Raw genomic sequence first — 26,565 nt, 5'->3', positions numbered from 1 at the left:
TGCCTGCAAAATTCCCCCAGGGAATTCAGGGGTTTTTTTTCCAAAAACTTTTCCTTCCCGTTTTTTCCCAAACAGGATTTTGGGAAGTAGGAAGCCCCTTAAACTGTATCCCCCACTAATGAGAGGTCCCCCAAAATTAAGAATCCCCTAAATGGAGGAAAAACCCCCAAATTGAGGACCCCCTAAATGGAGAATCCCACAGATTGAAAACTCTCCCAAAATGATGAATACCCTAAATAGAAGAACTCCCCCCCAAATTATTGAGCCCACCAAACCTAGGTCAAATAAAGAATCCCCCATAAACTGAGGGTCCCCTTCCAAGTGGAGGAAATTCCATAAACTGAGGAATCCCCCAAATTGAGGATCCACGAAATTCCCAATGAAAGGGCCCCCCTAAACTGAGACCCCCCCAAATAAAAGACTCTCCCAAACGAGGAATCCCTCAAATTGAGTGCTCCCTAAACTGAAACCCCCTCCCAAGTAAATAAAGGAGCCCCTCAAATTGAAGAACCCCATAAATTAAGGAGAAAACCCAAATTTAGGACCCCCAATATTAAAGGTGCACCCCCCCCCAATAGAGTCCGAGCCCGTCGGGGCGCCCGTGGAACTGCGCATGCGCGCCGCGCCCCCACCACGGTGGCAGCGCCGCTCGCGCGCGCAGCGCTCCCGCCCCTTGAGCGACGGCGCCGCCAGCCAATGGCGTGGCGGAGCGCGCTGTGATTGGCAGGCGCGTGGGCGGGGCGCGGGCGGCCCGGCCCCGCCCCTCCCGGCGCGGTCCCCTCACGGCGGCGGCTCCATTTTCTCGCGCTCCCGCGGCCCCCGCGCAGCGCCCGGTTCGCCTCAGCCCCGGCCGAGAGACCCCCCCGAGACACCGCGCGCCGCCATGAATGAGGAGTACGACGTGATCGTGCTGGGCACCGGCCTCACGGTGAGGAGCAGCAGCCGCCGCCCGCTCGCGCCTCGGGCCTGCTGCGGGCGGCCGCCGCCCTGCCCCGCCCCGCCGCCCCCCCCCCTCCGCCATCCCCCGGCTCCTGCGGCTGACCCCTTCCCCATCCCTCACCCGGCCCGGCGCCGCTGTCCTTTTGCCCGTCTATCACCTGATCCTCCCCACCACCGGCTGGGTTTGAGACCCCCCCGCCTCGGGCGCTCGGGTCTTTATCCCCTCCCCCAGGGTGTGCCGTCCCCTCCCCAATCTCTCACCTGATTATCACCCCCCTGGCCCCTTCCAGGTCCTTTTCTTCAGCTGCCACCTGTCCACCGTAGCCCCCCTCGCCTCTCTGGGTTCCCCCCGTCGCCATCCCCGGAATTACCGGGGGGGTTTGGTGTGTGTGACCCCCGTGGGTGCTTTCCCCTGTCATTCGTTATCACAGCAGCCCCTCGGCTTCACTCCCACCCCCACCCTGGAGCCTTTCCCATTCATCCCCAGCCCAGCCTGGGATCCTCCCTCCCCGTCCGCCCCTCAGCATCCCCCGGGCTCTGGTGTGTGCGACCCCCCCGAGCCCCGGGCTCATCTCCCCATCACCCCGCAGCTCCAGTCCCACCCCACCCTGCATCCTTCCCCCATCCCTCGCTGGATCCCCGGCTGGCGTTTTTATCTCGTTTATATTTCTATTTTACAACACCTCCTCGTGTTTGGAATTACAAATTCCAAACCTGTCCCCGATCCCCGCCGTTCCCAGGGGGCCCCAGGAAATGCGGTTGTTTTGCGGAGGGAGGGCGTGGGGAGACTCGGACAATAAAACGACGACGGGCATTTATTGCATTATTTTTTTTTTTTAATTATTACTTTATTTTTTTCCGTTCACGCGTCTCCTCCCCCGCCGCACCACAAACCTAACGTGGCTGCAGGTCCGTGCAGGGTGGAGGCAGCCGTGGTTATCCCCCCCCCTCCATCCCCATTCCCGCTCCGCCTTTGCAGCCTTCGGCTCCATCCAGCCCTGACTGCAGCAGGAGGGGGATGGGAGCCTGGCGAGCCTGTCAAATTTCCCTTATTCCCCCCTCCAAAAAAACAAAAAAAACCAAAAAACTTTCCTGCGATGTCGCTGCATCCCGGTGACCCTAAGGAAAGCTGACAGCTGATGGGGGTGCGGTGGAGGGAGGGGGATGAGCCGTGCTGGGGCTTTGTCCTATTGTGGAGGATGCAGCCCGCGCCGCAGGCAGCCCTGGGGAGAAAAACATGGCAGTGCCGCTGCCCGGGAGGTTTGCGGGAGGATTTCTCCCGGTTCCTGCATCCCCGGAGGCCGGGAGATGCCACGGCAGGGCGGATTGCAGGTTACAAATGCGAGGCATTGTTTGGAGAAGAGGGGAAGAAAATCCAATATGGTGGAGAGGTTTTCCTCCTTGTGCAACTTGGCCTTTCCTGCTTTTGTTTCTTCCTGTTGTGGGGAAAGGTGGCTGGACAAAGGGGATTTCTTTGGGGTTGGCCCGGGAGGGATTTCCCCCACTTCCCCTGGGGATGGAGGTAAAACAGAAATCCACGCGTTTCCTCCCGTGGTTTGGGTGCTGGGATCGATGGGGCTGCTGACACAGGAGCCCATCGAAGGCAGAGCTGGATTATCATCCCCCTCTTTGGGTTTGGGAAGAAGGGTAGCAAACCTGGAATGTGGCACAAAGGAAATGGGTAAGGTGTGGGAGCGTCTGCTGTAGGGGACACCCAACTTTCCCAGTTGCTTTCATTCCTTTCAAGGCTCTTCCTTTGAGGTGGAGGAACTGCTTAGGAGGAAAAAGCTTCTTCCCTTTGATAGGGAAAGCTGGAGTCTGTCCTAAATCCTGCCCCTGGCTCAGCAAAGCAGGGAAAGGGACTTTTGGGGAGGTGAAATATAATGAGCTTCTAGTGAAGGGGCCTCCAATAGATTGGAGCTCCATTAAAATGTTAATTTATGCTTTAGTGTGAGCGGGGTATCAAGTTGGTGAACACAGGGCTTAATCTCCAACTGACAAATGCCAGTGTAAATTTGACAAAAGGCCTCTTGTGAAATCACTTTTAAGACAAGCTCCTGCTAATGAGCAGCGGTTGAGTTAAAAGGAATAAATTATGGCCGGTATTTTAAGGTGTGCTGACCAAACTCCAGAGCCTGGGAATATCTAGGAGCACTGTTTTGCTTCTGGTGTGCTGGCTTTCCCTCTGAAATACCAATTAGGGTGGACTTCGTCTTGAGCAGCTCATGTGGAAAAGAATGGAAACCAGAGGTCCTGGTGCAGCCATCCTGGAATTCCTGGTGTTGGCTCAACCACTGTGGCTGGCGAGTGGTGTCGGAGCAGAGCTGGATCAGGCTGGCCTGAAGGACTCTCCTGCATTCAGGTGAAGCCTGAAGGTTGCTCCTCCAGCTTTGGTACCAGTGCTGGCAGTCAGGCTTCCTGAGGAGAAGGAGCTGTAAACACATCCAATTGTTCCTTTCCTTTTCCAGAGGAGCTGTCGTGGAAGTTCTAGTGATGTTTGCAACCACCCTTTCCTTCAAGCTGGTCCTGGATTCTGTTGCTGGAGCCCCATGAGGCTCCTGTTGTAGCTCTGAGGTTGTGTCTCTGCTGCTGATCTGGAGGGGTTTTTTTTTTTCCAAAGGGAAAGTTCAGTTGTTGGTTTAAAGAGGAAGAATGAGTCGTTGGAAGCTTTGTAAAAGAGCACAAATACGTCCATTGTAGTGGTCGTTCTGGTTGGGTCTGTGGGGCCAGTGAGTGCACGTGTAAATTCCACTGGGATGGATCTGGAAGTGCAACATGAATATTTCAGGTGTTAATCTCTTCTTCAACAGTAATCAAGGACTAAAGGCAGCTTTAGGACTGGGATTACTGGCACTCAGACTATTCCAGCTTTTCCCTTCTGTGTGCTAATCAGAGACGCCATTGCAGTGCCAGCTCATAGAGTCTTAGCCCTGTGGGGAAAAACAATCCTGAATTACTGCTGATACAACCCCTCACACTTCCACCAGCTGTAGTGAACTCCAGGGCTCCTCCTGCTCCCTCCTGCATGGATCAGTGTGAAGTGCCAGACCTTGGTGGGTCTGCCTGCATGGGAGCTGGTAGATCTTCCAGCTGCCTCATTCCTGGTGGGAATGGCTTCTCCAGGGTGCTGGAGCTTTAATAGCTTTAAGGTCCTTGTCTTAGGCATTCCGTGTGTGGCAGATTAGGGATCATCTTCCTGCAGACTGCACAGGCTCGTTTTTAATCTGCTGCAGTGGTCACAGACTGGAGAGCTCCTCGTGGCTGTATTTTCACAGCTCTCTTTTCAGCTCACCGTAATTTCCCAGCTCACCATCATTTCCACCTTCTGCTGTGGGAGTGGCTCCCTACTTCCTCACTGGGTTATTTCAGAGTGGGATGTTGTGCCTGACAGTCTCTGTTATCTGCCCTCTGTGCCTCTGTGAAGTTATTTTGCATTAATTTTGGGGATAATTAAACCCTCCAGCTGAGCCTCGGTAGGTGAATGCTCTGTTCCTGCTGAGGTTTCACTCTTTGCAGGCTGAACTAAGCTTCTTACCTGCCAGCTGCCTCCTCATGTTAAAGCTATTCAAATCCACCACGAAGATACGGATTCACTTTCTGTAGGAGCAGAGGGGCCAAACTCATGGTTCAGGATATATTTATTCATACAGGCCCAAGCCTCGGGGCCTAAAGAGCCTCAGAGTGACTGTGAGGACCATGTGGGAACGTCTGCTCTAGGGAACACCCAGCTTTCCCAGTTGTTTTCATTCCTTTGAGGTGGAGGAATGGCTTAGGAGGAAAAAGCTTTTCCCTTTGATAGGGAAAGCTGGAGTCTGTCCTTTGCATCACCCCCTGGTAGCAGAGGGAATTGTTGCAGTGCACAAGGAGTTGTTTTGGCAGCTGTAGGATGAGCAGAGCTTTGGGTTGGGTGGTGAGAGGTGGAATGGCCTGTGTCACCTGCTCCAGGTGACCCTGCCTAGGCTGGAGCAAGGATCTCCAGAGGTCCCTTCCAAGCCCAGCCACTGTGTGACTCTCTCTGGCCACAGCAAGCCCTGCCTTTCGAAGAAAGAGCCCGGTGGTGCCAGACCCGAAGCTGAAGGGATTTTGCTCAATGCTCAGTGCCCAGTCCTCCCCTCGGCGCTGTTACAGGAGCGGCGCTGGCTCGGGTTTCCATCGGGCTGTCTGAGCCTTTCTGAACTGCCGCCCTACTTGGAGAAAATCCACGGAAACCTCCTTGCTTCCCTCCATTCCTCAAGGCCTCTGCATGCACAGGGTCTGCTCATGACCAGCTCCTCCCTGCAGGGAGGAGCTGATGCTCTTAAACGAGCATGGAAGCACCAGTACCTCCAAGTTCCTCCGTATTTTTATTTCCATGGACTCACAGTGCACGTGCTGTCCCCACATCCCCAGTGCTGGTTTCTCCCTGGTTCCTGGCCATTTGCAGCAGACGACATCGATGGCGCTCAGATCGTTCATTCAGCAGCAGTGGGCTCCTGGGAGCTCGTAACCTGAACTGGCTGAGGCAGTGCATTGTAGTAGCAGCGTGACTGCAATCTGCATGGATTCTGTTGGAGCTGGATACCCGGAGCTCTCCCTGCTGCGTCCCGCTGCTGCTGTCAGCAGCTGCTCCCAGTTCCTGCTTGATGGCGGCGTCGTTTATAAAACACCAAAAAATGCACAGATTTGAACTGTGACACTTCCCCTTTTTTATTTGCGCTCTAAACTCTCCCCAGCCCTCCCTTATCAGCACAGGCTGTTTGTTTTCCTCGCTGTCTGACCCGAATGGCAGCGTCACACATCGAGCGGTTCCTGGTCCCGCAGCCAGCACGGCATCCAAAGGAATTGCTGAGCTGGGAGGATGAATCCATTGTGCAGCCCGGGTGCTTCATGGCCATCATGGCTGCAGAGGGAAGTGGCCTGAAAGGGCTGTGCAGGATTTTTAGAGTGTTCAGCGAGCCTTGGGTTAAACAGCAGTGCAATAGCTCCACCTCAGTCCCCACCGCGGTGCTTAACGCTGTGAAAGAAGAGTGGAGAGGTACTTAAGGCCTTTTGTACCTTCTGCTGGTGCCCAAATTCACTCCAAAGGATGCACACTCCCTCTTCTGGGAAGACAGAGCAAGGAATGCTTTGAGGTTAAGTGGGTGACTGAAATCAGCTGACAGCCAGACCAGTGGATGTGGCTTGTGCAGCTTTTACTGGAGCTTCATCCCTCTTTAGTCTCGAAATCCTGGTTGGCTTCCTTGTGGCTCAGCTCCAGCATGGACACTCGCAGTCCTGTGCCACCATCTGGCAGAGCTGGTGAGCCAGGGTTTTGGGAGATGTTCCAGGGGGGATAAATCACAGGGTAGAGCAAGGAGTCCAACGGCAGAGCTCTGGGAATGTAACTGGTTGGTGATGAGGCCCTTGGCGTGACAGTCCTGCCTTGGGTGTGGTTAATCATTAACGCTGTAGCCACTTTGACTCCTGTGGTTACTCAGCCTTGTAGGCCTTGAGTAGTGGCTTCACAAAGGGTTTGGTGCAGCTGTATCTGCTGGGAGGATCTCTGCTTTCCCCCCAACCTGTGGGGAACAAAGGAGGGACCTTGTAGGGTCCTTGGAAGGATGGAACAGTGGAAGGAGCGGCTGATGGATCATGGAGAGCTTTTGTGGGAACACTGTGGCTCACTATTCAGAGTCCACGTGGTGATCATGAAACCTTGTGGGCACCATGCTGGAAATCTTCCATGACTCCAGGGATTCAACTCAGCGTCCTTGCTGTGCATGAGGCAGCTCCAGCTTTGCTCCTCAGGTCCTTGGCAGGGTTTTGGTGACATCCCGGTGGGTGACAGACTGGCCAGCAGTGCCCTGCTATCCCAAAGGAGAAGGTTTTTCCACTGCCACCTGGAAGCACCAGCACAGCAAATCCTCAACCAGCGATCCCTGCCAACCATCCCTGCACCTACAGATGTCTGACCTTAGAACAAAACAACCCCTGAGAGCAGCTGTGGCTGGGAAGTTGATTTTACAGCTTCCTTTACACCGAGGATTGACTGGAGTCAGGATTTACACAAACAACACAGTGGGAAACTCCTGGTGTTTGTGGTTTTCCTGCCTGACACCTGCATCGGTCAGTCTGGAGTTGGAAACGAACCTCCTGCACCCCACAGGAGGGGGAAGTGACACAGGAGGAGAGTCCTGACTGAGGTGCTTGTGGAGTAAACAGGAAGGATCTCCTGGAGACACATCTCTGCAGGAGGGCCAGCCTGCCTGCAGGAGCCCTGTCAGATGTGCAGTGCTGGCATCTCTTCAGCAGCTGGATGGGGGTTTACAAGCTGAGTGAAAGGTTTGGGTGCAGAGGACCTAAAAACCATCCTGCCATGGCTGGGACACCTTCTACTGGACCAGGTTGCTCCAAGCCCCTCCAAGAAGCACCATCCATCACATGAGATGTGGCCAGGACCTACCAGTGAGAGCGTGGTGGTGACTGGGAGCCGAGTTGCAGCCAGAACTGCTGCTGGAGGGATCTGAGGCAGAGCAAGATCAGTAAAACCTCCAAGACAAGCTGTGCAAGCACACAAACATTGAAGTTTTTGTTAAGCTCTTTGGCTGGGGAATGCCAGAGCCGGTGCAAAGTCGTGTTTTAATGGGGATTTAGTTGTGCAAGGCCTGAGCTGGTTCTGCAGCCTGTGTGTGCTCTGTGGTGAGGCTCAGCCTCTTGGTGCTGCAGTCAGACACAGCAGCTGATCTGCTGCTCCGGGAAACCTCAGTGGGCACAGAGCAAGGAAAGCAAAGCTGAGCTGATAAAGCACCCACATGCCTTCATTTATTCTTTATGCTGCTCTCTGAGAGAAGCTGCTGATTATTCTGTGTCCCAGTGTGGCAAATATTAATAATTGAGGTTCTGAGGAGACTGATTGAAGTCCAGATAAGATTTCATGCTCCTGCTGCCTCTCTGTGGTCATCCTTAAACTGATAGCTGCTGCCTTAGAGGACAGATTTTCCTTTGGCTCAAACGCATGGAATTCCCAACAATTTCCTCTGGGAAGCCCTGATAGGTGGTGTTGTGTAGGGATCACAACCAAACACAATCTCTAACCCCTTGCTTGGCTTGCCCAGAGCAGACAAATAATCAACTGGTTAATCTGCCTCCAAGAGGTGCCTGAATTCTGGAATGAGGCAACTGCTGTGCTTGTTTGCAGAGGGCTGTGCAGCTGCAGTGGAGCTGTCTGAACATGCTCTTAGGAAAAATGGGAAGGAGGAGGCTCCAGTGCAGCTGACCTGTCCCTTGCATCCTTTCCTTCCTGCAGGAATGCATCCTCTCCGGGATTATGTCAGTGAATGGAAAGAAAGTCCTTCACATGGATCGGAACTCTTACTATGGAGGGGAAAGTGCTTCCATTACACCCCTGGAAGATGTGAGTGTGGGACACCCATCCTTGTCTCCTTCCCGGTACAGAAAAGGGATTTATTCCCAGTTAGCCACGGGGTGGCTTCAAATTAACGACTCTAAGGGTTTCCTTTGAGTAAGGAAGTGTTATGGCACTTCCTCAGCAGGTAACAGTGGGGAAAATGCCAGTGTGGGGTGTTTGGAGTTGGTGGGTTCTGCTTGTTTCCTGCAGTTCCCAGCTGGAATCCGAGCAAATCCAAGCACGGAGCATTCCAGAGCTGTTACAGCTGGGTGATGAAACTCTTGAGCTAAATTGTAAATTGGACTAAGAAATGTCACGCTAAACAGCTCATCAGGTTAGTAAATTCCCAAAGCCTGGATGAGCAGAATTACACTGCCTGCTTCTTACTGTAACAACTCACTGGATGTGTTTGTGTTCCAAACTCAAGTTGGAGCTAAAACTGCAGCCAGAAGCTGGCTCTGAAGAGCTTGTGTTCAGCCTGGAGCTGTGGGGGTGGAAAGTGTGTCCATGTGTGGGAGAAATGACACCCAGACAGATTTCCTGGGCTATAATAAGTTCTGTATTCTCTCTCCAAAGCTCTACAAAAGGTTTAATCTCCCGGGAACTCCACCAGAATCTATGGGGCGGGGAAGAGACTGGAACGTGGACCTCATTCCAAAATTCCTTATGGCTAATGGTGAGTGCTCCTGAGCTCCCAGATATTCCTTGGTGCTGGGTGCTGGATAGGACAGGCACTGTCATTCCTCATAATCCTTATCCTTGAATCCCTGTGCTCCAGTACTGGACTGGTCTGGAGCAAACCCCCTGACAGTGAAGTGGTTTCCAGTGCAGGGCCAGCTCCCTTTGCCTACAACCAGCCCCTGGCTGCTGGAATCATCCTGGAGCACCAGGAGAGGGAGGGATGGAGGGGATGGATGGATGATGGAGGATGGATGATAGATGGATGATGGATGGATATGATGGATGGATGGATGGATGGATGATGGATGGATGGATGGATGGATGGATGGATGGATGGATGGATGGATGGATGATAAATGGATGATGGATGGATGGATGGATGATGGATGGATGGATGGATGGGATGGATGGATGGATGATAAATGGATGATGGATGGATGGATGGATGATGGATGGATGGATGGATGGGATGGATGGATGGATGATAAATGGATGATGGATGGATGGATGGGATGGATGGATGGATGATAAATGGATGATGGATGGATGGATGGATGGATGGATGGATGGATGGATGGGATGGATGGATGGATGATAAATGGATGATGGATGGATGATGGATGATGGATGGATGGATGGATGATGGATGGGATGGATGGATGGATAGATGGGATGGATGGATGATGGATGGGATGGATGGATAGATGGGATGGATGGATGGATGGATGGGATGGATGATGGATGGATGGATGGGGCAGTGCCTGGCTCAGGACTGCTGCAGTGGCAGAACTGGTAGATCCCAGCCAAGGCGTGGATGCTTTAGTCCCAGCTTATCTTCAGCTGCTGTGGGAATTGAGCTTGGGGAAGGGTTTGTTGCCTTGGGAGCTGCTGTGTCCGTGTTTGACTGTGCCAAACCCCTTGCAGGTCAGTTGGTAAAGATGCTGCTCTACACAGAAGTCACTCGTTACTTGGACTTCAAGGTGATCGAGGGCAGCTTCGTCTACAAGGGAGGAAAGATCTACAAAGTTCCTTCCACTGAGGCAGAAGCTTTGGCCTCCAGTGAGTAGCTGCACCTTCTCTGTTCCTCTGAATCCCCTGAACAGAGGCAAACCCGTCCCTTGGGATATTCTTAATGCTCCTCGTGTGTTAAGGAGCACCCTCAGGGTTCTCCTGCACCTCTTTGACTTCAAACACCCCTTGCAGTGTGAGCCTTGGGTTTGCTGAGCCCTGTTTTCTCTGAGCTTCCAGGCTGCCTGTTCAGTGAAATTCTGCTGAGAACCTGGCAGTGTTTTCCTTCCTCGAGAGGTTCCATCTGGGGCTTGTGCTCCCAGCTCTGCCATAAATACTCGATGCCATGCCCTTGTTGGAATTGTGCATGTGAAGAACATTGCAGGCAAATTGCAGTGACTAATTCCAACGTGTGGCACCTCAAACCTTAATTGTTGCCTACTTAAATTTCACTCCTCAAATGAAATTAATAACAGTGTGGTGAAATCCATTAGGATCTAGAGGGCATTCCATGACCTCCAGACGTGGGATGTGTTCAGCAGCACCTCTAAAAATCTTCTGATAAAGTGACTCCTGCAGTTAAGGCCCCAGATCTGTAGGTCTGAGCCTTCCTCATGGCAGATACTCCTCTGTGCTGAAGGAATCAGGAATTCCTTCACTTTGCCCACATCTCGTGTGTGGTCTCCAAGACACTCATCCTGGCAGGAGTGGAGGTGCTGCCTCTGCCCTCACGTCTCCAGTCCTGCTTCTGCAATTTGTGGAGAATTCAAGTGCAGACGTGGTGCCTTGTCCAGCCTCACGTTTGGGGTTTGAGGGACAGGACAAAGGGGAATGGCCTTAGGTGAAGGGAGGCAGGGTTAGACAGATCTTGGGAATGAGGAATTCCTGACTGGGCTGGGATTGCCAGGGCAGCTGGGGCTGCCCCTGGATCCCTGGAATGTCCAAGACCGGGCTTGGAGCAGCCTGGGACAGTGGGAGGTGTCCCAGGGGGGTGGAACTAAGGCCCTTTAAGGTCCCTTCCAAGCCAAACCATTCCTTGTTTGAACACTCGGAGGTTCTTACCCGCTGCTGATAATGGAAAAGCCACACAGGTGTGAAGATCTGAGTAATGCCAAAGCCCTGGTTGTGAATTCTCACAAACCCCTGGTTTCAGGTTTAATGGGTTTGTTTGAGAAGCGCCGGTTCAGGAAATTCCTGGTGTATGTGGCCAACTTTGACGAGAACGACCCGCGGACCTTCGAGGGCGTGGATCCCAAGAAAACCACCATGAGGGATGTGTACAAGAAGTTTGACCTGGGTCAAGATGTCATTGACTTCACAGGCCATGCCCTCGCTCTCTACAGGACTGACGAGTAAGTGGAGGGGGTGAATAGCTCCCTCAAATCCCAGGATTTGGGGTTCTGGTGGGATTGATCCGTTATTTTAAACTTGGAGCGTTCCTGAGTAAAACTTGTGCCACTGTGTGCTCCTTGAAGGGAACTCTCATGGAAGCACTGCCAGCAGCAGCTGGAGGGTGGGGAAGAAAACGTCATGGGAAGTCAGTGTTTTGCTTTCCAGAATATTCTGCTGGAAGTGCTGGTTTGGGACACATCCCAACTGGTGTAACTGTCCTTCCCAGCTATCTAGATCAACCCTGCCAAGAAACAATCAACAGGATTAAGCTGTACAGCGAGTCACTGGCGCGATACGGGAAGAGCCCCTACCTGTACCCCCTCTATGGCCTTGGAGAGCTGCCCCAGGGATTTGCGAGGTGAGCACCTGGCATTCCCTCCGTGTTTCCTCCAGTGGGGTGTGGGGGTGGATGTGTGGAGTCACTGCTTGAGCTTCCAGAATGTGATGGTCCTTCATGGTTCTTTCACTTAATTCAGAGGAGGTTCCTCCACGTGAGATTCTTTCTTTGTGGGCTTGTTCACCTCTGGATGTGCTGAGAGATCCTGCTGGCAGAGTATTCATCCCGTGTGTTTAAGCAGGGAATTTTGAGGAGGTTCAAGTCTGAGGAGGGATTATCCAAGAGGAGCAGACCCTGGGGGCTGGAAGGGCTGTTCAGGTGCAGCCCTGCAGGTGCTGAAGGGATTTTCCTGTTGCAGGCTCAGTGCAATCTATGGAGGCACCTACATGCTCAACAAGCCCATCGAGGAGATCGTCATAGAGAACGGCAAAGTGGTCGGGGTCAAGTCCGAGGGGGAGGTACGGACCCTTCCCTGCTCCCCACCCCACACCTGCCCCTCAGAGCTCACATCTTTTGGGTTTGATCACAGCAAACACAGAGAAAACCCTTTTCAAACATGCTGGGCTGGGGCTGTTGTCCCTGTGCCAGCTCGCTGAAGACAGAGAGTGTCCTGATGGCCAGAGTCCTCAGCACCCCTGCTCCAGGAGTTGGGATGAAGTCTCCATGGGCTGGCAGGGAATAACTCGGGAAGTTCCCTGTGTCCCGCTCAGAAGCAGCTCTGCCCCTGGCTCTCTCAGCTGCTCTGACAGCTGACACGTGGCCTTCCTGCAGCTTCTCCTCCACCTGGCTGGATAGACCTGGGAATGCTGCCAGCTTGGGAGCTCTGAGCGTGCTCCTGACTGGAGCGGGCACTGGTGGGGCAGCTTAGCACTTGCTGCTGGGATAACGTGTCCCTTGGGGTGGGAATGACGTGGGACAATCCATGCTAGAGACCAAAGTGTGTGCAGCCTGGAGGCTTCAGTTGGTAAATTGTAAATTATGACTGGAAAAACCATTTTTGATGTGCCCTGGGTGATGTTTCCTCGTTGGTGCTCAGGTGGCTCGCTGCAAACAGCTCATCTGCGACCCCAGCTACGTGTCGGACCGCGTGACAAAGGTGGGCCAGGTGATCCGGGTCATCTGCATCCTGAGCCACCCCATCAAGAACACAAACGATGCCAACTCGTGCCAGATCATCATTCCACAGAACCAGGTCAACCGGAAATCAGGTGCGTGCAGGGCAGGCTCAGCAGCTGGGCGAGGCAGGGCTCTGTTCCCCGGCCTGTGCGCGCGTGAGGTGAGGCTCACCCGGGGCCATGGCCGCCTCATGCCCTGCTCCAGGGGCTCGTAGGGCCAGCGAGGCTGAGCTGCGGCTCACAGCACTTAGAGAGGTGGGAGGAACCTCTGGTTGGAAAACCTCGAGAGGAACCTGCCTCAGGGACAGGATCCTGCCTCAGGAACCTGCCTCAGGAACCTGCCTCAGGATCCTGCCTCAGGGACAGGATCCTGCCTCAGGAACAGGATTCTGCCTCAGGATCCTGCCTCAGGAACCTGCCTCAGGAATGGGATCCTGCCTCAGGGACAGGATCCTGCCTCAGGATCCTGCCTCAGGAACAGGATCCTGCCTCAGGGACCTGCTTCAGGATCCTGCCTCAGGAACAGGATCCTTCCTCAGGATCCTGCCTCAGGATCCTGCCTCAGGAACAGGATCCTGCCTCAGGGACCTGCCTCAGGATCCTGCCTCAGGAACAGGATCCTTCCTCAGGATCCTGCCTCAGGAACAGGATCCTTCCTCAGGATCCTGCCTCAGGAACAGGATCCTTCCTCAGGATCCTGCCTCAGGAACAGGATCCTTCCTCAGGATCCTGCCTCAGGAACCTGCCTCAGGAACAGGATCCTGCCTCAGGATCCTGCCTCAGGAAGTGTCCCAGACTGGGAGAGGTGGGGGAGGGCTGGGGAGGGGCTGCCTCGGCCTGGAACAGAGCACTGGGAATCCCACCAGATTTTGGGAGACATCAAGGGAAACTGAATTTTGGGGATCTCCCATGTCCAGGCTGCTCAACGAGGAGGTGAGAGCCTGTAGGGCAAGGATGGGACTCGCTGCAGGGTCTCTAAACGATCCAGGGGGTGCCAAATGTCAGGGCAGGGCGAAGAGATGTGGGCAGTGTTTTGGGATGAGGCTGAGGAAGGTTTTGGGATGAGGCTGAGGAAGGTTTTGGGATGAGGCTGGAGAGGATTTTGGGATGAATCTGGAGAAAGTTTTGGGATGAGGCTGAGGAGGTTTTTGGGATGAGGCTGAGGAGTTTTTTGGGATGAGGCTGAGGAAGGTTTTGGGATGAGGCTGGAGAGGATTTTGGGATGAGGCTGAGGAAGGTTTTGGGATGAGGCTGGAGAAGGTTTTGGGATGAAGCTGGAGAAAGTTTTGGGATGAGACTGAGGAGGTTTTGGGATGAGGCTGGAGAAGGTTTTGGGATGAGGCTGGAGAAGGTTTTGAGATGAAGCTGGAAAAAGTTTTGGGATGAGGCTGAGGAGGTTTTTGGGATGAGGCTGAGGAGTTTTTGGGATAAGTCTGGAGGTTTTTGGGATGAGGCTGAGGAGGGTTTTGGGATGAGGCTGAGGAGGTTTTTGGGATAAGTCTGGAGGTTTTGGGATGAGGCTGAGGAGGGTTTTGGGATGAGGCTGAGGAGGTTTTTGGGATAAGTCTGGAGGTTTTGGGATGAGGCTGAGGAGGTTTTTGGGATAAGTCTGGAGGTTTTGGGATGAGGCTGAGGAGTTTTTGGGATAAGTCTGGAGGTTTTTGGGATGAGGCTGAGGAGGGTTTTGGGATGAGGCTGAGGGGGTTTTTGGGATGAGGCTGGAGAAGGTTTTTGGGTTGAGTCTGGAGGTTTTGGGATGAGGCTGAGGAGGGTTTTGGGATAAGTCTGGAGGTTTTTGGGATGAGGCTGAGGAGGGTTTTGGGATGAGGCTGAGGAGGGTTTTGGGATGAGGCTGAGGGGGTTTTTGGGATGAGGCTGGAGAAGGTTTTTGGGTTGAGTCTGGAGGTTTTGGGATGAGGCTGAGGAGGGTTTTGGGATAAGTCTGGAGGTTTTGGGATGAGGCTGAGGAGGGTTTGGGATAAGTCTGGAGGTTTTGGGATGAGGCTGAGGAGGTTTGGGCTGCAGCTGTGCCCTGTCCCCCCAGATATCTACGTGTGCATGATCTCCTCTGCTCACAACGTGGCGGCGCAGGGCAAGTACATCGCCATCGCCAGCACCACCGTGGAGACCGCCGACCCGGAGAAGGAGATCAAGCCAGCCTTGGACCTCCTGGAGCCCATTGAGCAGAAGTGAGTCCTGAGGCAGCCCCTGTCCCTCTGCTGGGACAGCTGGAGGCTGCCCAGAGCTGCTGAAGCTGAGTTTGCTCAGCACCCTGCACCGGAAGCGTCCTTTTCCAAACCAGCGCGCGGCGTTTTCTCCCTGCTGCAGGTTCGTGAGCATCAGTGACCTGTTTGCACCCACCGACCCCGGCACCGAGAGCCAGGTGAGTGAGGGCTGTGCCGGGCTGCGAGGGGACAGGCTCCAGCTCGGGGCTCCAACTCGCCTCTGCTTCCTTCCAGATCTTCATCTCGCGCACCTACGACGCCACCACCCACTTCGAGACGACGTGCGACGACATCAAAGATATTTATAAGAGGATGATGGGATCAGAGTTCGACTTCGAGGAGATGAAACGCAAGAAGAACGACATTTACGGGGAGGAGGAGCAGCAGTAATGAGAGTCTCTAATTAGGAGGAGTTTAAATCGGCTAATATGAATATATAAGGAACTTAATGAACACTGTACGAAATTCAATATTGTAAGGCCTGCTTTTGTAATCCCATCTCTGAGAGATTGAAGAGTACTGCACTGGTAATGTTCCCTTTTTGGATATCATGTGTTAATTATTTCATTCTAGTAGGGCTGCTGTCCAGAATCTGGCAAATTCCTGACTGATATTCCTGACTAACCTCGTAAGCGAAAGGCAGACTGAACTTATTATTATTTTTGCAGACGTAGACGTGGGTGCAGATTCGAAATAACTCATTGACAGCTGTGTCTTACCTTGTCTTTTTAATCATTTGTAAAACATCCTTCACAATCCTGTGCTTCTGGTGAGCTCGTAGATGTGACGCTGATGTCACTCAAACCTGATTATCAAGGAAAATAGAAACTGAGCACTCCATTATTGTGGACAGCATCCCTAAAAGTCTCTCCCATCAATCTTAACTCTGTGGCAAAGTTGTATCATGGACAAAGCCCACACCTATTGTAGCAGCAAATGTTGGCTTCGTTCTGGGCACAGAACTTAACCTCCACTTAAGCTTCTAAACCCGTTTACATCGGTTGGGACACAGCTGTGCCTCAGGCTCCTTTGTGTTTTAATCTTAATAAAATTGAGAGAACAAATTACAGAGCAGGCAAGATGTGGAAGTATTTTCTGTCCCCCGGTGGCTTCTCGGATGGACCAAACGGCGCTGCGGTATCGGCATGACAGAGCCTGTGCTTCTCGTGTCTCCTGAAGGCTCCAAATGATTTCTGTACTGCGAAGTAAAGCCAAATTCTGGAAAACCAGTCCTGGCCTCTGGTCTGATTCACTTCAGCTCCGGGAGCAGCAGCTCCAGGCTGAGATCCTGCAGCGTCTGTGCCAGGGGTGAGAGGGGAGCATTTCCCGCAGGAAGGAGTTTCCTGAGGGAAACGCTCGGGGTTCCGTGGCTCTTTGCGGGCCGTGCTGCTCTGGCTGTGCTTGGTGGGGCAGGTGTGGCTCAGGCCGCGCTCGGTCCCCGCTCCCCGCAGCCACCCCAGTGCCACGGCTGGAAATGCAGCGAGAAGAGCCCCAGCTGGGGCTGCGCTCCATCCCCAAGGCCAGCTGTTCCCTCCGGAGCCATCCTTCCCCGTTCCCTGGCTGGCACCGCCCTGCCAAGTGCCAGGAGAACTGCGGGAAAGCCTGGCAGCGGCTCTGGGGGTGGCACGGCGTTCCCTCGGCGCTCAGGAACTGGGCTCTGCTCCTACGGCGCTCCAGAGCCGAGCCCAGCCCGCCCGGGGCTCCCCTCCTTCCTCCAGCCGCGGCTCTCGGCTCCTCCTCCTCCCCAGCTGCCGCTTCAGGAACGATCCTGGTGCCAATCCAGGAACGATCCAGGAACGATCCTGGGTGCCAATCCAGGAACGGTCCTGGGTGCCAATCCAGGAACGATCCTGGGTGCCAATCCAGGAACAATCCTGGGTGCCAATCCAGGAACGATCCAGGAACAATCCTGGGGTGCCAATCCAGGAACCATTCCCAAGGTGCCAATCCAGGAACGATCCTGGGGTGCCAATCCAGGAACAGTTCCCAAGGTGCCAATCCCAGGAACGATCCTGGGGTGCCAATCCAGGAACGATCCTGGGGTGCCAATCCAGGAACAGTTCCCAAGGTGCCAATCCCAGGAACGATCCTGGGGTGCCAATCCAGGAACGATCCTGGGGTGCCAATCCAGGAACAACCCTGGGGTGCCAATTCAGGAACAATCCTGGGTGCCAATCCAGGAACAATTCCCAAGGTGCCAATCCAGGAACAATCCCAAGGTGCCGCTTCCAGGAACAATCCTGGGTGCCAATCCAGGAACAATCCTGGGGTGCCAATCCAGGAACAATTCCCAAGGTGCCACTTCAGGAACAATTCCCAAGGTGCCAATCCAGGAACAATTCCCAAGGTGCCACTTCAGGAACAATTCCCAAGGTGCCAATCCAGGAACAATTCCCAAGGTGCCACTTCCAGGAACAATCCCAAGGTGCCACTTCCAGCACCACTTCCCGAGGTTCCACTTGCTGGAGCAGGGCTGGGGAACTCCCCCCAGGCCAGACCCTGTGCAGGTGGAAAATAACCCCCACCTGCTGTAACCCGTTCATTCCTCTGGTCATCCCATCCTTCCCGCAGGGAAGCACGACAGGATCCATCAGCCAGGAGCCCACCACGCTCTTGCTCACTCCTGCTGCTTCCCAACCTCTTTTCCAGCTGGAAAATCCCTCCCTTCTCCCCGCTGGATGCTGAGCCAGGACCGCCTCTCCAGAACGCAGAGCCGGGTGAAACTTGGACATTTTGGAGGTTTTATTAATCAAACTCTTTACAAAGTCATCGGCCTCGGAGTCTTGGATTTAAAAAGCAACTAACAGGACGGCCCTGGCCCCATAAAGAACTTTTGTTCCTGCGGGCGGCAGCGGGGCCGAGGTGAGATGCAGCGTGGGCCTGAACAGCCACGAGCCCGCGGGGAAGGGATTCGCTCTCCTCCTCCTCCTCAGGTACATTTTGGGAAACTCCCTCCAAGGACCTGAAACCGCTCCGAGAATTCTGCTGTACCGTGAGAAGAGCCTTTCCTATGGCAGAGCGGAGCGCAGGGAGTGAATCCCGCCAGGATTTCATTCCCCGCCTTTCAATAAGCTTCACGTGCAGAGCGAAAACCGACCTTGCCCCACCCCAGCAGCAGCCGGGATCCGCTGGGATTGATTGGGATGGATGGTGGGGATCCACTGGGATCCACTGGGATCACTGGGATGGATGGTGGGGATCCACTGGGAGTGACCGGGATGGTTGGTGGGGATCCACGGGGATCCACTGGGAGTGACTGGGATGGATGGTGGGGATCCACTGGGGTCACTGGGAGTGACTGGGATGGACGGTGGGGATCCATGGGGACCACTGGGATCCACTGGGTTTGATGAGATTGACTGGGATGGATGGTGGGGATCCACTGGGAATGACTGGGATGGAGGGTGGGGATCCACTGGGATGGAGGGTGGGGATCCAGTGGGATCACTGGGATCCACTGGGAGTGACTGGGATGGATGGTGGGGATCCACAGGGATAGCTGGGATCCACTGGGAGTGACTGGGATGGATGGTGGGGATCCACAGGGATCACTGGGATCCACTGGGAGTGACTGGGATGGATGGTGGGGATCCCTGGGATCCACGGGGATCACTGGGACGGAGGGTGGGGATCCATGGGGATCACTGGGATCCACTGGGTTTGATGAGATTGACTGGGATGGATGGTGGGGATCCACTGGGATCCACGGGGATCACTGGGACGGAGGGTGGGGATCCACGGGGATCCCTGGGATCCACTGGGACGGATGATGGGGATCCACGGGGATCACAGGGATCCACTGGGAGTGACTGGGATGAGGGTGGGGATCCACGGGGATCACGGGGATCCCTGGGACGGAGGGTGGGGATCCACGAGGATCACTGGGATCCACTGGGAGTGACTGGGATGAGGGTGGGGATCCACGGGGATCACTGGGATCCCTGGGACGGAGGGAGGGGATGTCCCCCACGGTCCCGGGGAGGAGCCGCGTCCTCGTGGCCTCGCTCCGTCACCTGCAACACAGAGAGGCGGCCCAGCTGAGTGCCCGGCTGCCCTGGCAGTGCCAGCACAGCCCTGCGGCCAGGCCGGGACCCGCTCCCGCTTCCCGGCAGCGCCGAGCGCCGCTCGATCCCGGATCCGGCGGCGGGGATCGGCTCCGAGCGCGGCTCGATCCCGGATCCGGCGGCGGGGATCGGCTCCGAGCGCCGCTCGATCCCGGATCCGGCGGCGGGGATCGGCTCCGAGCGCGGCTCGATCCCGGATCCGGCGGCGGGGATCGGCTCCGAGCGCCGCCGGATCCCGGATCCTTTGGGACGGATCCCAGCTTCCCGCCGGCCATCCCGCAGACAGCCCTGAGGTGTTCCCAGATTTTTGGGATGGATTCCCAAGCTTTTCCCCTCTTACCAGTAGCTTCTCCTGAAGGGAGCAGCCACTTCCTGCACCGTGCTGAGGAAGGTGTTGATGTCAGCCACAAGAATTCCTTTGCTTTCCAGGATCTCCCTGCTGCTGCTGCTGGGATTTTCTGCAAGGGGAGGAACAGCAGCTCCATTAATTCCAACGAACGAGGCTGCTCCTAAACCTGTGGGAAATATCCCTAAATCCCACCGTGGTTGCCCTGGTGTTTACCAAAAACCTCAGGAATCCAAAAAACACCAAAAACTTCTGGAATCCATCAACCTCCAAAAATGCAAAATTCCTTTTCACCGCTCACACCTCAAAGAGGCGATTCCCGCCGGGAGGAAAATGGGAATCCATCAACCTCCAAAACTCCAAAATTCCTTTTCACTGCTCACACCTCGAAGAGGTGATTCCCCCCCGCAGGAAAACAGGAATCCATCAACCTCCAAAAATGCAAAATTCCTTTTCAGGGAATCCATCAACTTCCAAAATTCCTTTTCACTGCTCACACCTCGAAGAAGCCATTCCCCCCCGCAGAAAAAATGGGAATCCATCAACCTCCAAAACTCCAAAATTCCATTTCACTGCTCACACCTCGAAGAAGCCATTCCCCCAGGCAAGAAAACGGGAATCCATCAACCTCCAAAACTCCAAAATTCCTTTTCAGGGAATCCATCAACTTCCAAAATTCCTTTTCACTGCTCACACCTCGAAGAGGCGATTCCCGCCGGGAGGAAAACGGGAATCCATCAACCTCCAAAACTCCAAAATTCCTTTTCACTGCTCACACCTCGAAGAGGCCATTCCCGCCGGAAGGAAAACGGGAATCCATCAACCTCCAAAACTCCAAAATTCCATTTCACCGCTCACACCTCAAAGAGGCGATTCCCGCCGGAAGGAAAACGGGAATCCATCAACCTCCAAAACTCCAAAATTCCATTTCACTGCTCACACCTCGAAGAAGCCATCCCCCCAGGCAGGAAAACGAGGATTTCCCATCCCTCCTCCATCCCTTCCGGGGCAGTTTCAGCCCTGCAGGGCCCCGGGCTGCCTTTACCTGTGAGGTACACGGCGAAGCGGGCGCGGACGCGCTGCGCCTGCAGCTGCAGCAGGCACTGCGCCTGCAGCTGCGGCGGGCCCTGCGCGCGCCGGCCCGCGGCGTCGCAGCCGTGGAAGGGCAGCGGCTCCAGCAGCTCTGCCCCCTGGCACCAGCGCAGCAGCAGCCGCTTCTTCTGGGCGCTGCCGGCGTCCCTGCTGAGAGAGGGGCGGGCAGGGCTCAGGGGCTTCCTCCCTCCGCAGGGAATCAGCAGGGAGGGTGGGATCTGCCTTTCCGGGCGGGTTTTGGATCCAAAGGGATAAATCCCCACCCTGCTCCAGGACTGCCTGTGCTGGTTGTGGCTGGGGTTGGTTGGTTTTCACCTCGGGAGCTGCTTCTGGGGTTGGTGCTGGGAGCTGTGGGAAGGTCAGGGATGTTTGGTTGGGTTGGAGGAGGGTTTGGGAAAGGCAAGGCTGCTCCTCGCTCAGCCCACGGGGGGAACAAGGCCAGGCCAGGGACTGCCACTGTCCCAGGATGTTCCAGACCCTGCAATCGTGCTCAGGACGTAAAGCTGGGAGGAGAAGGATTAGGGGATGTTGGGAGAGGTGGTGATGATGGAGCCTGGCTCTCCTGCGATGGGAAATGGGAATAAATTCTTGGTTTTCCCAGCTTTTCCTTTGTTAAACTTCTTTATCCCAACCCAGGAATTTTCTGCCACGGCAGAGCAGCTCCATCTTCAACCATTCCTGGTGGGAACTGGAGTGGCAATTCCTTCTCTGCACCCCCAGACCCCAAATGTGGTGGAGCACAAGAAGGACCAGAGGGGGCAGAGCCCCAGGAAGGTGCCCGAGCTCCAGGGCGTGTGCCAGGAGCTGGGATGAGCTGGTGGGAAAGGAGGGAAGTTTGCTTTGGGAGTTTTGGGAATGTGCAGCCCCTCAAGGGAAATCTGTGCCTCTCCAGGAGCCTGGAACACCCCCTGAGGGCATCTCTGCCCAGGAGCCAGGGAAGAGCCTTATGGAAGCCCAGCAGGGAGCAAGGAGAGATGCCAGAGCTCTGCCTGATCCAGGATCACATCCAGGAGAAGGTTCCAGGCCATCTGATGCTCCCCAGGTCCCAAGTCCTGCTGCTCCATCCCAAAAGTCCCCAATTTCCCAGGCAGAGGCGTTACCTGAGGTCTCCTCTGAGCTTCTTGCTCTCGCTGTGGTGCAGGAGCCACTTCCACCTCCCGCTCCTGTTGAGCTTCTCCAGCACCTTCACCACCTCCTTCAGCTGGCCTGGGGGGACACCACAGCTGGGTGGGGAGGGGACCTGGGGGTCTCTGGGCCCAGCCCTGCTCCAAGCGGGGCCACCCGAGGGTGCTCAGGGCTTTGTCCAGGGGAGCTCGGAGTCTCTGCAAGGACGGAGACCCGCACTGCGCAGGGTGGGGAGCTGGCATCATGTCCTGGTGTGGATTTTCCCGGATATCCGAAGGGATGAGTGCAGCTTTCCTCACCGAGCAGCTCCTGGGAGAGCTGGCTCCGTTTTCTCTGCCACTTCCCACCAAGGAGCTGAAGGCAGCAGTGAGTTCCTCTCCTTTTTCCACTGGATAGTGGGAAGGAACTCCTGGCTGGGATGGAATTCCAGCTGGGGCTGCCCCTGGATCCCTGGCAGTGTCCAAGGCCAGGCTTGGAGCAGCCTGGGACAGTGGGAGGTGGCCCTGCCCATGGAATTGGATAATCCCTAAGGTCTCTTCAACCCAAACCATTCCACGAGTCTCCAGGCCAAACAAACATCCTGGGACAACCCTGGGAATATCCTGGGATGTTCTGGGGACCCCGAGCTGGGTGCTCAGGGTTCAAATGTCAGCGAGAGGGCAAGAACTCCCCGAAGGGCAAAGTTTGGGAATGCGTCCCTGAGACTCACCCAAGGTGACCCTTTCCAGCAGCTCCTCGTCGGACACCACGAATCCTCCAGCCTGGAAGAGCTCCTGGAAGGTGTCGGCCGTCACCTCCTCGGGGTCGTCCACGCCGGCGAACACCACGCTGGGACAGCGCTTCAGCTCCAGCAGGCACGGCACCTGCTCCGGGAACAGGGATTTGGGAACAGCCCCCGCGTGCAGGGAGCCCGGCCCTGCAACATTCCCAACATTCCCAACCCAGCCCTGGGTGCGAAACATTCCCTGGGATTGGGGAGGCGAGGGAAGCCCGACGTGCCCGCTCTGAGCTGGGCTGCTCCGACGTTTCGGATGGATCCTGGGATCAGAGCAGGAGCAGAGGGGCTCGGGCTCACCGTGTGGATGTGGGAGGCGATGTCCTCGTTCCTGACGATCACCAGCAGCCGCTCGCCGCCCCGGTGCCCGCCGAAATCCGGGGGCTCCGTCCTCACGAACCCCTGAGCCTTCAGCAGGGCCTGGAACACACCCAGGGCGTGGATGGGGAACGTTCCCTGGGAACGCGGGCACTGGAAGGGCAACGGGGAGTCCCCAGCCCTGCAGGGACACACGGATGTGGCACCCGGGGACACGGCGGCCTTGGCAGGGCTGGCAATGGTTGGACTTCAATTAAACCAGAGTAGATTTAGGTGGGATCTTGGGAATGAGGAATTCCTGGCTGGGCTGGGATTGCCAGAGCAGCTGGGGCTGCCCCTGGATCCTGGAATGTCCAAGGCCAGGCTGGAAGGAGCTTGGAGCACCCTGGGATAGGGGGAGGTGTCCCTGCCACGGGGTTGGAATTGGATGATCCTTAAGGTCCTTCCCACCCAAACCATTCCACGATTCTCCAGTGACTCAATCCCAAGGCTCCTGGGATTCCAACTCCTGCTGCTGGGAGCCAAGGTGGCTCCTGGCTCCCAAACCATCCCTGACAGGTTGCCCAGGCTTCCCTGCTCCCGCCACCCTCAGCTCTGCCCTGGAGCCACTCATCCCAATCCAGAACCATCCATCCCCATCCATCCAATCCATCCTGACCCATCCAATCCATCCTGATCCATTCAGATCCATCCAATCCATCCTGATCCATCCAGACCTATCCCCATCCATCCAATCCATCCTGATCCATTCAGATCCATCCAATCCATCCTGATCCATCCAGACCTATCCCCATCCATCCAATCCATCCTGATCCATTCAGATCCATCCAATCCATCCTGATCCATCCAGACCTATCCCCATCCATCCAATCCATCCTGATCCATTCAGATCCATCCCCATCCATCCAATCCATCCTGATCCATTTAGATCCATCCAATCCATCCTGATCCATCTAGATCCATCCCCATCCATCCTGATCCATCCAGATCTATCCCCATCCATCCAATCCACCCCAATCCATCTCCATCCATCCAATCCTGATCCATCCAGATCCATCCCCATCCACCCCAGTTCATCCCAATGCATTCAAATCCACCCCAGTCCATCCCCATCCATCCAATCCTGATCCATTCAGATCCATCCCCATCCATCCAATCCATCCTGATCCATCCAGATCTATCCCCATCCACCCCAGTCCATCCCAATCCATTCCAATCCATCCCACCCCATCCTGGTCCATCCATATCCATCCCCATCCACCCCAGTTCATCTCAATCCATCCCAGTTCACCCCAATGCATTCAAATCCATCCCAATCCACCCCAATCCATCCCCATCCACCCCAATCCATTCCAATCCATCCCAAAGCATTCAAATCCACCCCAATCCATCCCCATCCATCCCAGTTCATCCCAATCCACCCAAATCCATCCCCATCCATCCCAGTTCATCCCAATGCATTCAAATCCACTCCAATCCATCCCCATCCATCCCACCCCATCTTGATCCATCCAGATCCATCCCCATCCCCCCCAGTTCATCCCAATCCACCCCAATCCATCCCCATCCATCCCAGTTCATCCCAATCCATTCCAATCCACCCCAATCCATCCCCATCCATCCCAATGCATCCAGATCCATCCCAATCCACCCCAATCCATCCCCATCCCCCCCAGTTCATCCCAATCCACTCCAATCCACCCCAATCCATCCCCATCCATCCCAATGCATCCAGATCCATCCCCATCCACCCCAATCCATCCTGATCCATCCAGATCCATCCCCATCCACCCCAATCCATCCCCATCCATGCCAATCCATCCCCATCCACCCCAGTTCATCCCAATCCATCCCCATCCATCCCAGTTCATCTCAATCCATCCCAATTCATTCCAATCCATCCCAATGCATTCAAATCCATCCCAATCCATTCCAATTCACCCCAATCCATCCCTATCCATGCCAATCCATCCCCATCCATCTCAATCCATCCCCATCCATCCCAGTTCATCCCAATCCATCCCCATCCATCCCAGTTCATCTCAATCCATCCCAATTCATTCCAATCCATCCCAATGCATTCAAATCCATCCCCATCCACCCCAATCCATCCCCATCCATCTCAATTCATCCCAATGCATCCAAATCCATCCCCATCCATCTCAATCCATCCCAATGCATCCAAATCCACCCCAATCCATCCCCACCCATCTCACCCCCCCCAGTCCATCCCCACCCATTCCAATCTGCGCCCATCCATCCCCATCCACCCCAATCCCTCCCCAATCCAGGAGCAGCTCCCACCTTGGCCCTGTCGAAGAAGGGCTCCTTCCCGGTCTCCAGCAGGTAGAACATCCCGGGCCGCCCGCCGGCGGCCACGCGGCGCAGGTGGCAGCGCAGGGCCCCGCGCAGCTCCGCCGCCGCCGCCCGGATCGCCGCCGCCCCGCGGGGCCGTGCCGCGCCCGCCCGGCCGCTCCCGGCCGGCAGCAGCCTCTGGAACTCGGAGAACTCCTCCAGGATGCCGGCCACGGCCCCGCGCGGCTCCGGCGGGGCGCGCTCGTACCGCGGCTTGCCCAGGCGCGCCGGAGCCGCGCGCTCCCGGCTCCCGGCCCGGCGCCGCCCGGCGTCCCCGCGGTGCCACGCGGCCGAGGACGGAACCGTCACCTGCAAGGGGCTCCTGCTGCGCGGGGAGGAGGCCGCTGGGAAGATGCTTTGGGAGGTAGAAAAGGGGGCTCTGCCCTTCCTTAGGATTTCTTTTAGCTTATAGTGGAAGCGGAGGCACTCCATGTCCAAAGTGTTCTGGGTGATCTCCTCGAAGTCCCTCCAGGTCGCCGTCAGGGCGCGGGCCAGGTGAGACTCCTGGGCGCGGCGGCCGTGCCTCCTGGGAAGTTGGGAGGGTTCCACCCTCTCCTGGCACTGCCCGGTGACCACCGAGCTCCCGCAATGCCCGGGCACGGGCCAGGCCCCGGCCTCCCCGCGCCGCGCCGCGCGCACGGAGCTCCTGGAGGAGATGTCCCGGGGAGTCCTTGCTCCTGCAGCATCCACGGGTCTCATGATGCAGGTGCCGGGAAGAGGGGAGTGAGAATTCCCCTCAAAATATTCCTGCTCTGAGCCACCAAAGGAATTCTCCAATGGATCTTCAAAGGCCAAGTCCTCGTGTGTGTCTTGGCTTGGCAGCTGCTCTTCGCTTGGGAGCAGATCCAGAATATCCTCCAGGTTTTCTCCAGAGAGATCCCTGGGCTCGTCCCACGGGACGGGAGAAGCGGGAATCTCTCCCTGTCCCACCTCGGCGCAGTCGGGATCGAACGCCTGGGAGCCCTGGGGGCTGTGCTCACACACGTCCCAGGGCTCGCACAGGGGACACTCCCAGGCTGGGAAAGGTGCAGGACTGGGAATGCTGCCTCCTTCCGGGTCCTCCGGCGGGAAGGGCTCCTCCCCGGCATCCCCTGCCTGGCTCCTGGGGCTGCCATGGCTCCTGGAGCTGCTCCCCGGGCTACCCTGTCTCCTGGGGCTGCCATGGCTCCTGGAGCTACCACAGCTCCTGGAGCTGCTCCCAGGGCTGCCGTGGCTCCTGGGGCTGCCATGGCTCCTGGGGCTACCACAGCTCCTGGAGCTGCTCCCAGGGCTGCCGTGGCTCCTGGGGCTGCCATGGCTCCTGGGGCTGCCGTGGCTCCTGGGGCTGCCATGGCTCCTGGGGCTGACACAATTCCCAGGGCTACCATGGCTCCTGGGGCTACCCTGGCTCCTGGAGCTGCTCACAGGGCTACCACGGCTCCTGGGGC

The 26,565-nt window shown here is 56.0% G+C and overlaps 2 protein-coding genes and 1 long non-coding RNA gene across 3 annotated transcripts in view; 1 reads left to right on the top strand and 2 right to left on the bottom strand.

Moving 5' to 3' along the window:
- The first annotated feature begins 759 nt into the window (after positions 1-759).
- On the top strand, positions 760-16,292 carry GDI2 (GDP dissociation inhibitor 2). The gene is made up of 11 exons (XM_077783714.2): positions 760-928; positions 8,204-8,311; positions 8,882-8,981; positions 9,911-10,045; positions 11,148-11,346; positions 11,613-11,744; positions 12,082-12,181; positions 12,760-12,931; positions 14,883-15,027; positions 15,167-15,221; positions 15,298-16,292. Exons 1-11 carry the CDS (start codon positions 884-886, stop codon positions 15,451-15,453), a joined length of 1,347 nt encoding a protein of 448 aa, XP_077639840.1. The 5' UTR covers positions 760-883; the 3' UTR covers positions 15,454-16,292.
- Positions 16,293-17,781: 1,489 nt separating this feature from the next.
- On the bottom strand, positions 17,782-18,768 carry LOC146763542 (uncharacterized). The gene is made up of 2 exons (XR_014951919.1): positions 18,161-18,768; positions 17,782-18,071 (listed from the first exon to the last, which is right to left on the bottom strand). It is a non-coding gene; the product is annotated as an uncharacterized LOC146763542 (long non-coding RNA).
- A 57-nt stretch (positions 18,769-18,825) lies between these two features.
- Positions 18,826-26,565, bottom strand: part of TASOR2 (transcription activation suppressor family member 2) — a 32,109-nt gene continuing 24,369 nt past the window's right edge. The window contains exons 13-20 of the mRNA XM_085569752.1: positions 26,543-26,558; positions 25,088-26,480; positions 22,766-22,885; positions 22,400-22,553; positions 21,666-21,771; positions 20,519-20,712; positions 19,468-19,585; positions 18,826-19,076 (exon numbers count right to left, since the gene is read on the bottom strand). Coding sequence (XP_085425878.1) covers positions 19,073-19,076; positions 19,468-19,585; positions 20,519-20,712; positions 21,666-21,771; positions 22,400-22,553; positions 22,766-22,885; positions 25,088-26,480; positions 26,543-26,558 — 2,105 coding nt within the window. The 3' untranslated portion in view covers positions 18,826-19,072. The remainder of the gene's footprint in view (positions 19,077-19,467; positions 19,586-20,518; positions 20,713-21,665; positions 21,772-22,399; positions 22,554-22,765; positions 22,886-25,087; positions 26,481-26,542; positions 26,559-26,565) is intronic.

This window comes from Lonchura striata, chromosome 1A, assembly GCF_050655825.1.
Source record: "Lonchura striata isolate lonStrDom1 chromosome 1A, ASM5065582v1, whole genome shotgun sequence".
Taxonomy (NCBI): Eukaryota; Metazoa; Chordata; class Aves; order Passeriformes; family Estrildidae; genus Lonchura; species Lonchura striata.
The sequence above is the reverse complement of the archived record's forward strand: the minus strand, read 5'-3'. Positions and strand labels throughout refer to the sequence as shown.

What these genes read in the sequence shown, in the direction of transcription:
- GDI2 (XM_077783714.2), top strand. Translation starts at nt 884, where the DNA reads ATGAATGAGGAGTACGACGTGATCGTGCTGGGCACCGGCCTCACG. An exon ending in AAAATTCCTTATGGCTAATG is followed by an intron (nt 8,982 to 9,910) that starts GTGAGTGCTCCT and finishes AACCCCTTGCAG; the next exon opens with GTCAGTTGGTAAAGATGCTG. An exon ending in CTGCCCCAGGGATTTGCGAG is followed by an intron (nt 11,745 to 12,081) that starts GTGAGCACCTGG and finishes TTCCTGTTGCAG; the next exon opens with GCTCAGTGCAATCTATGGAG.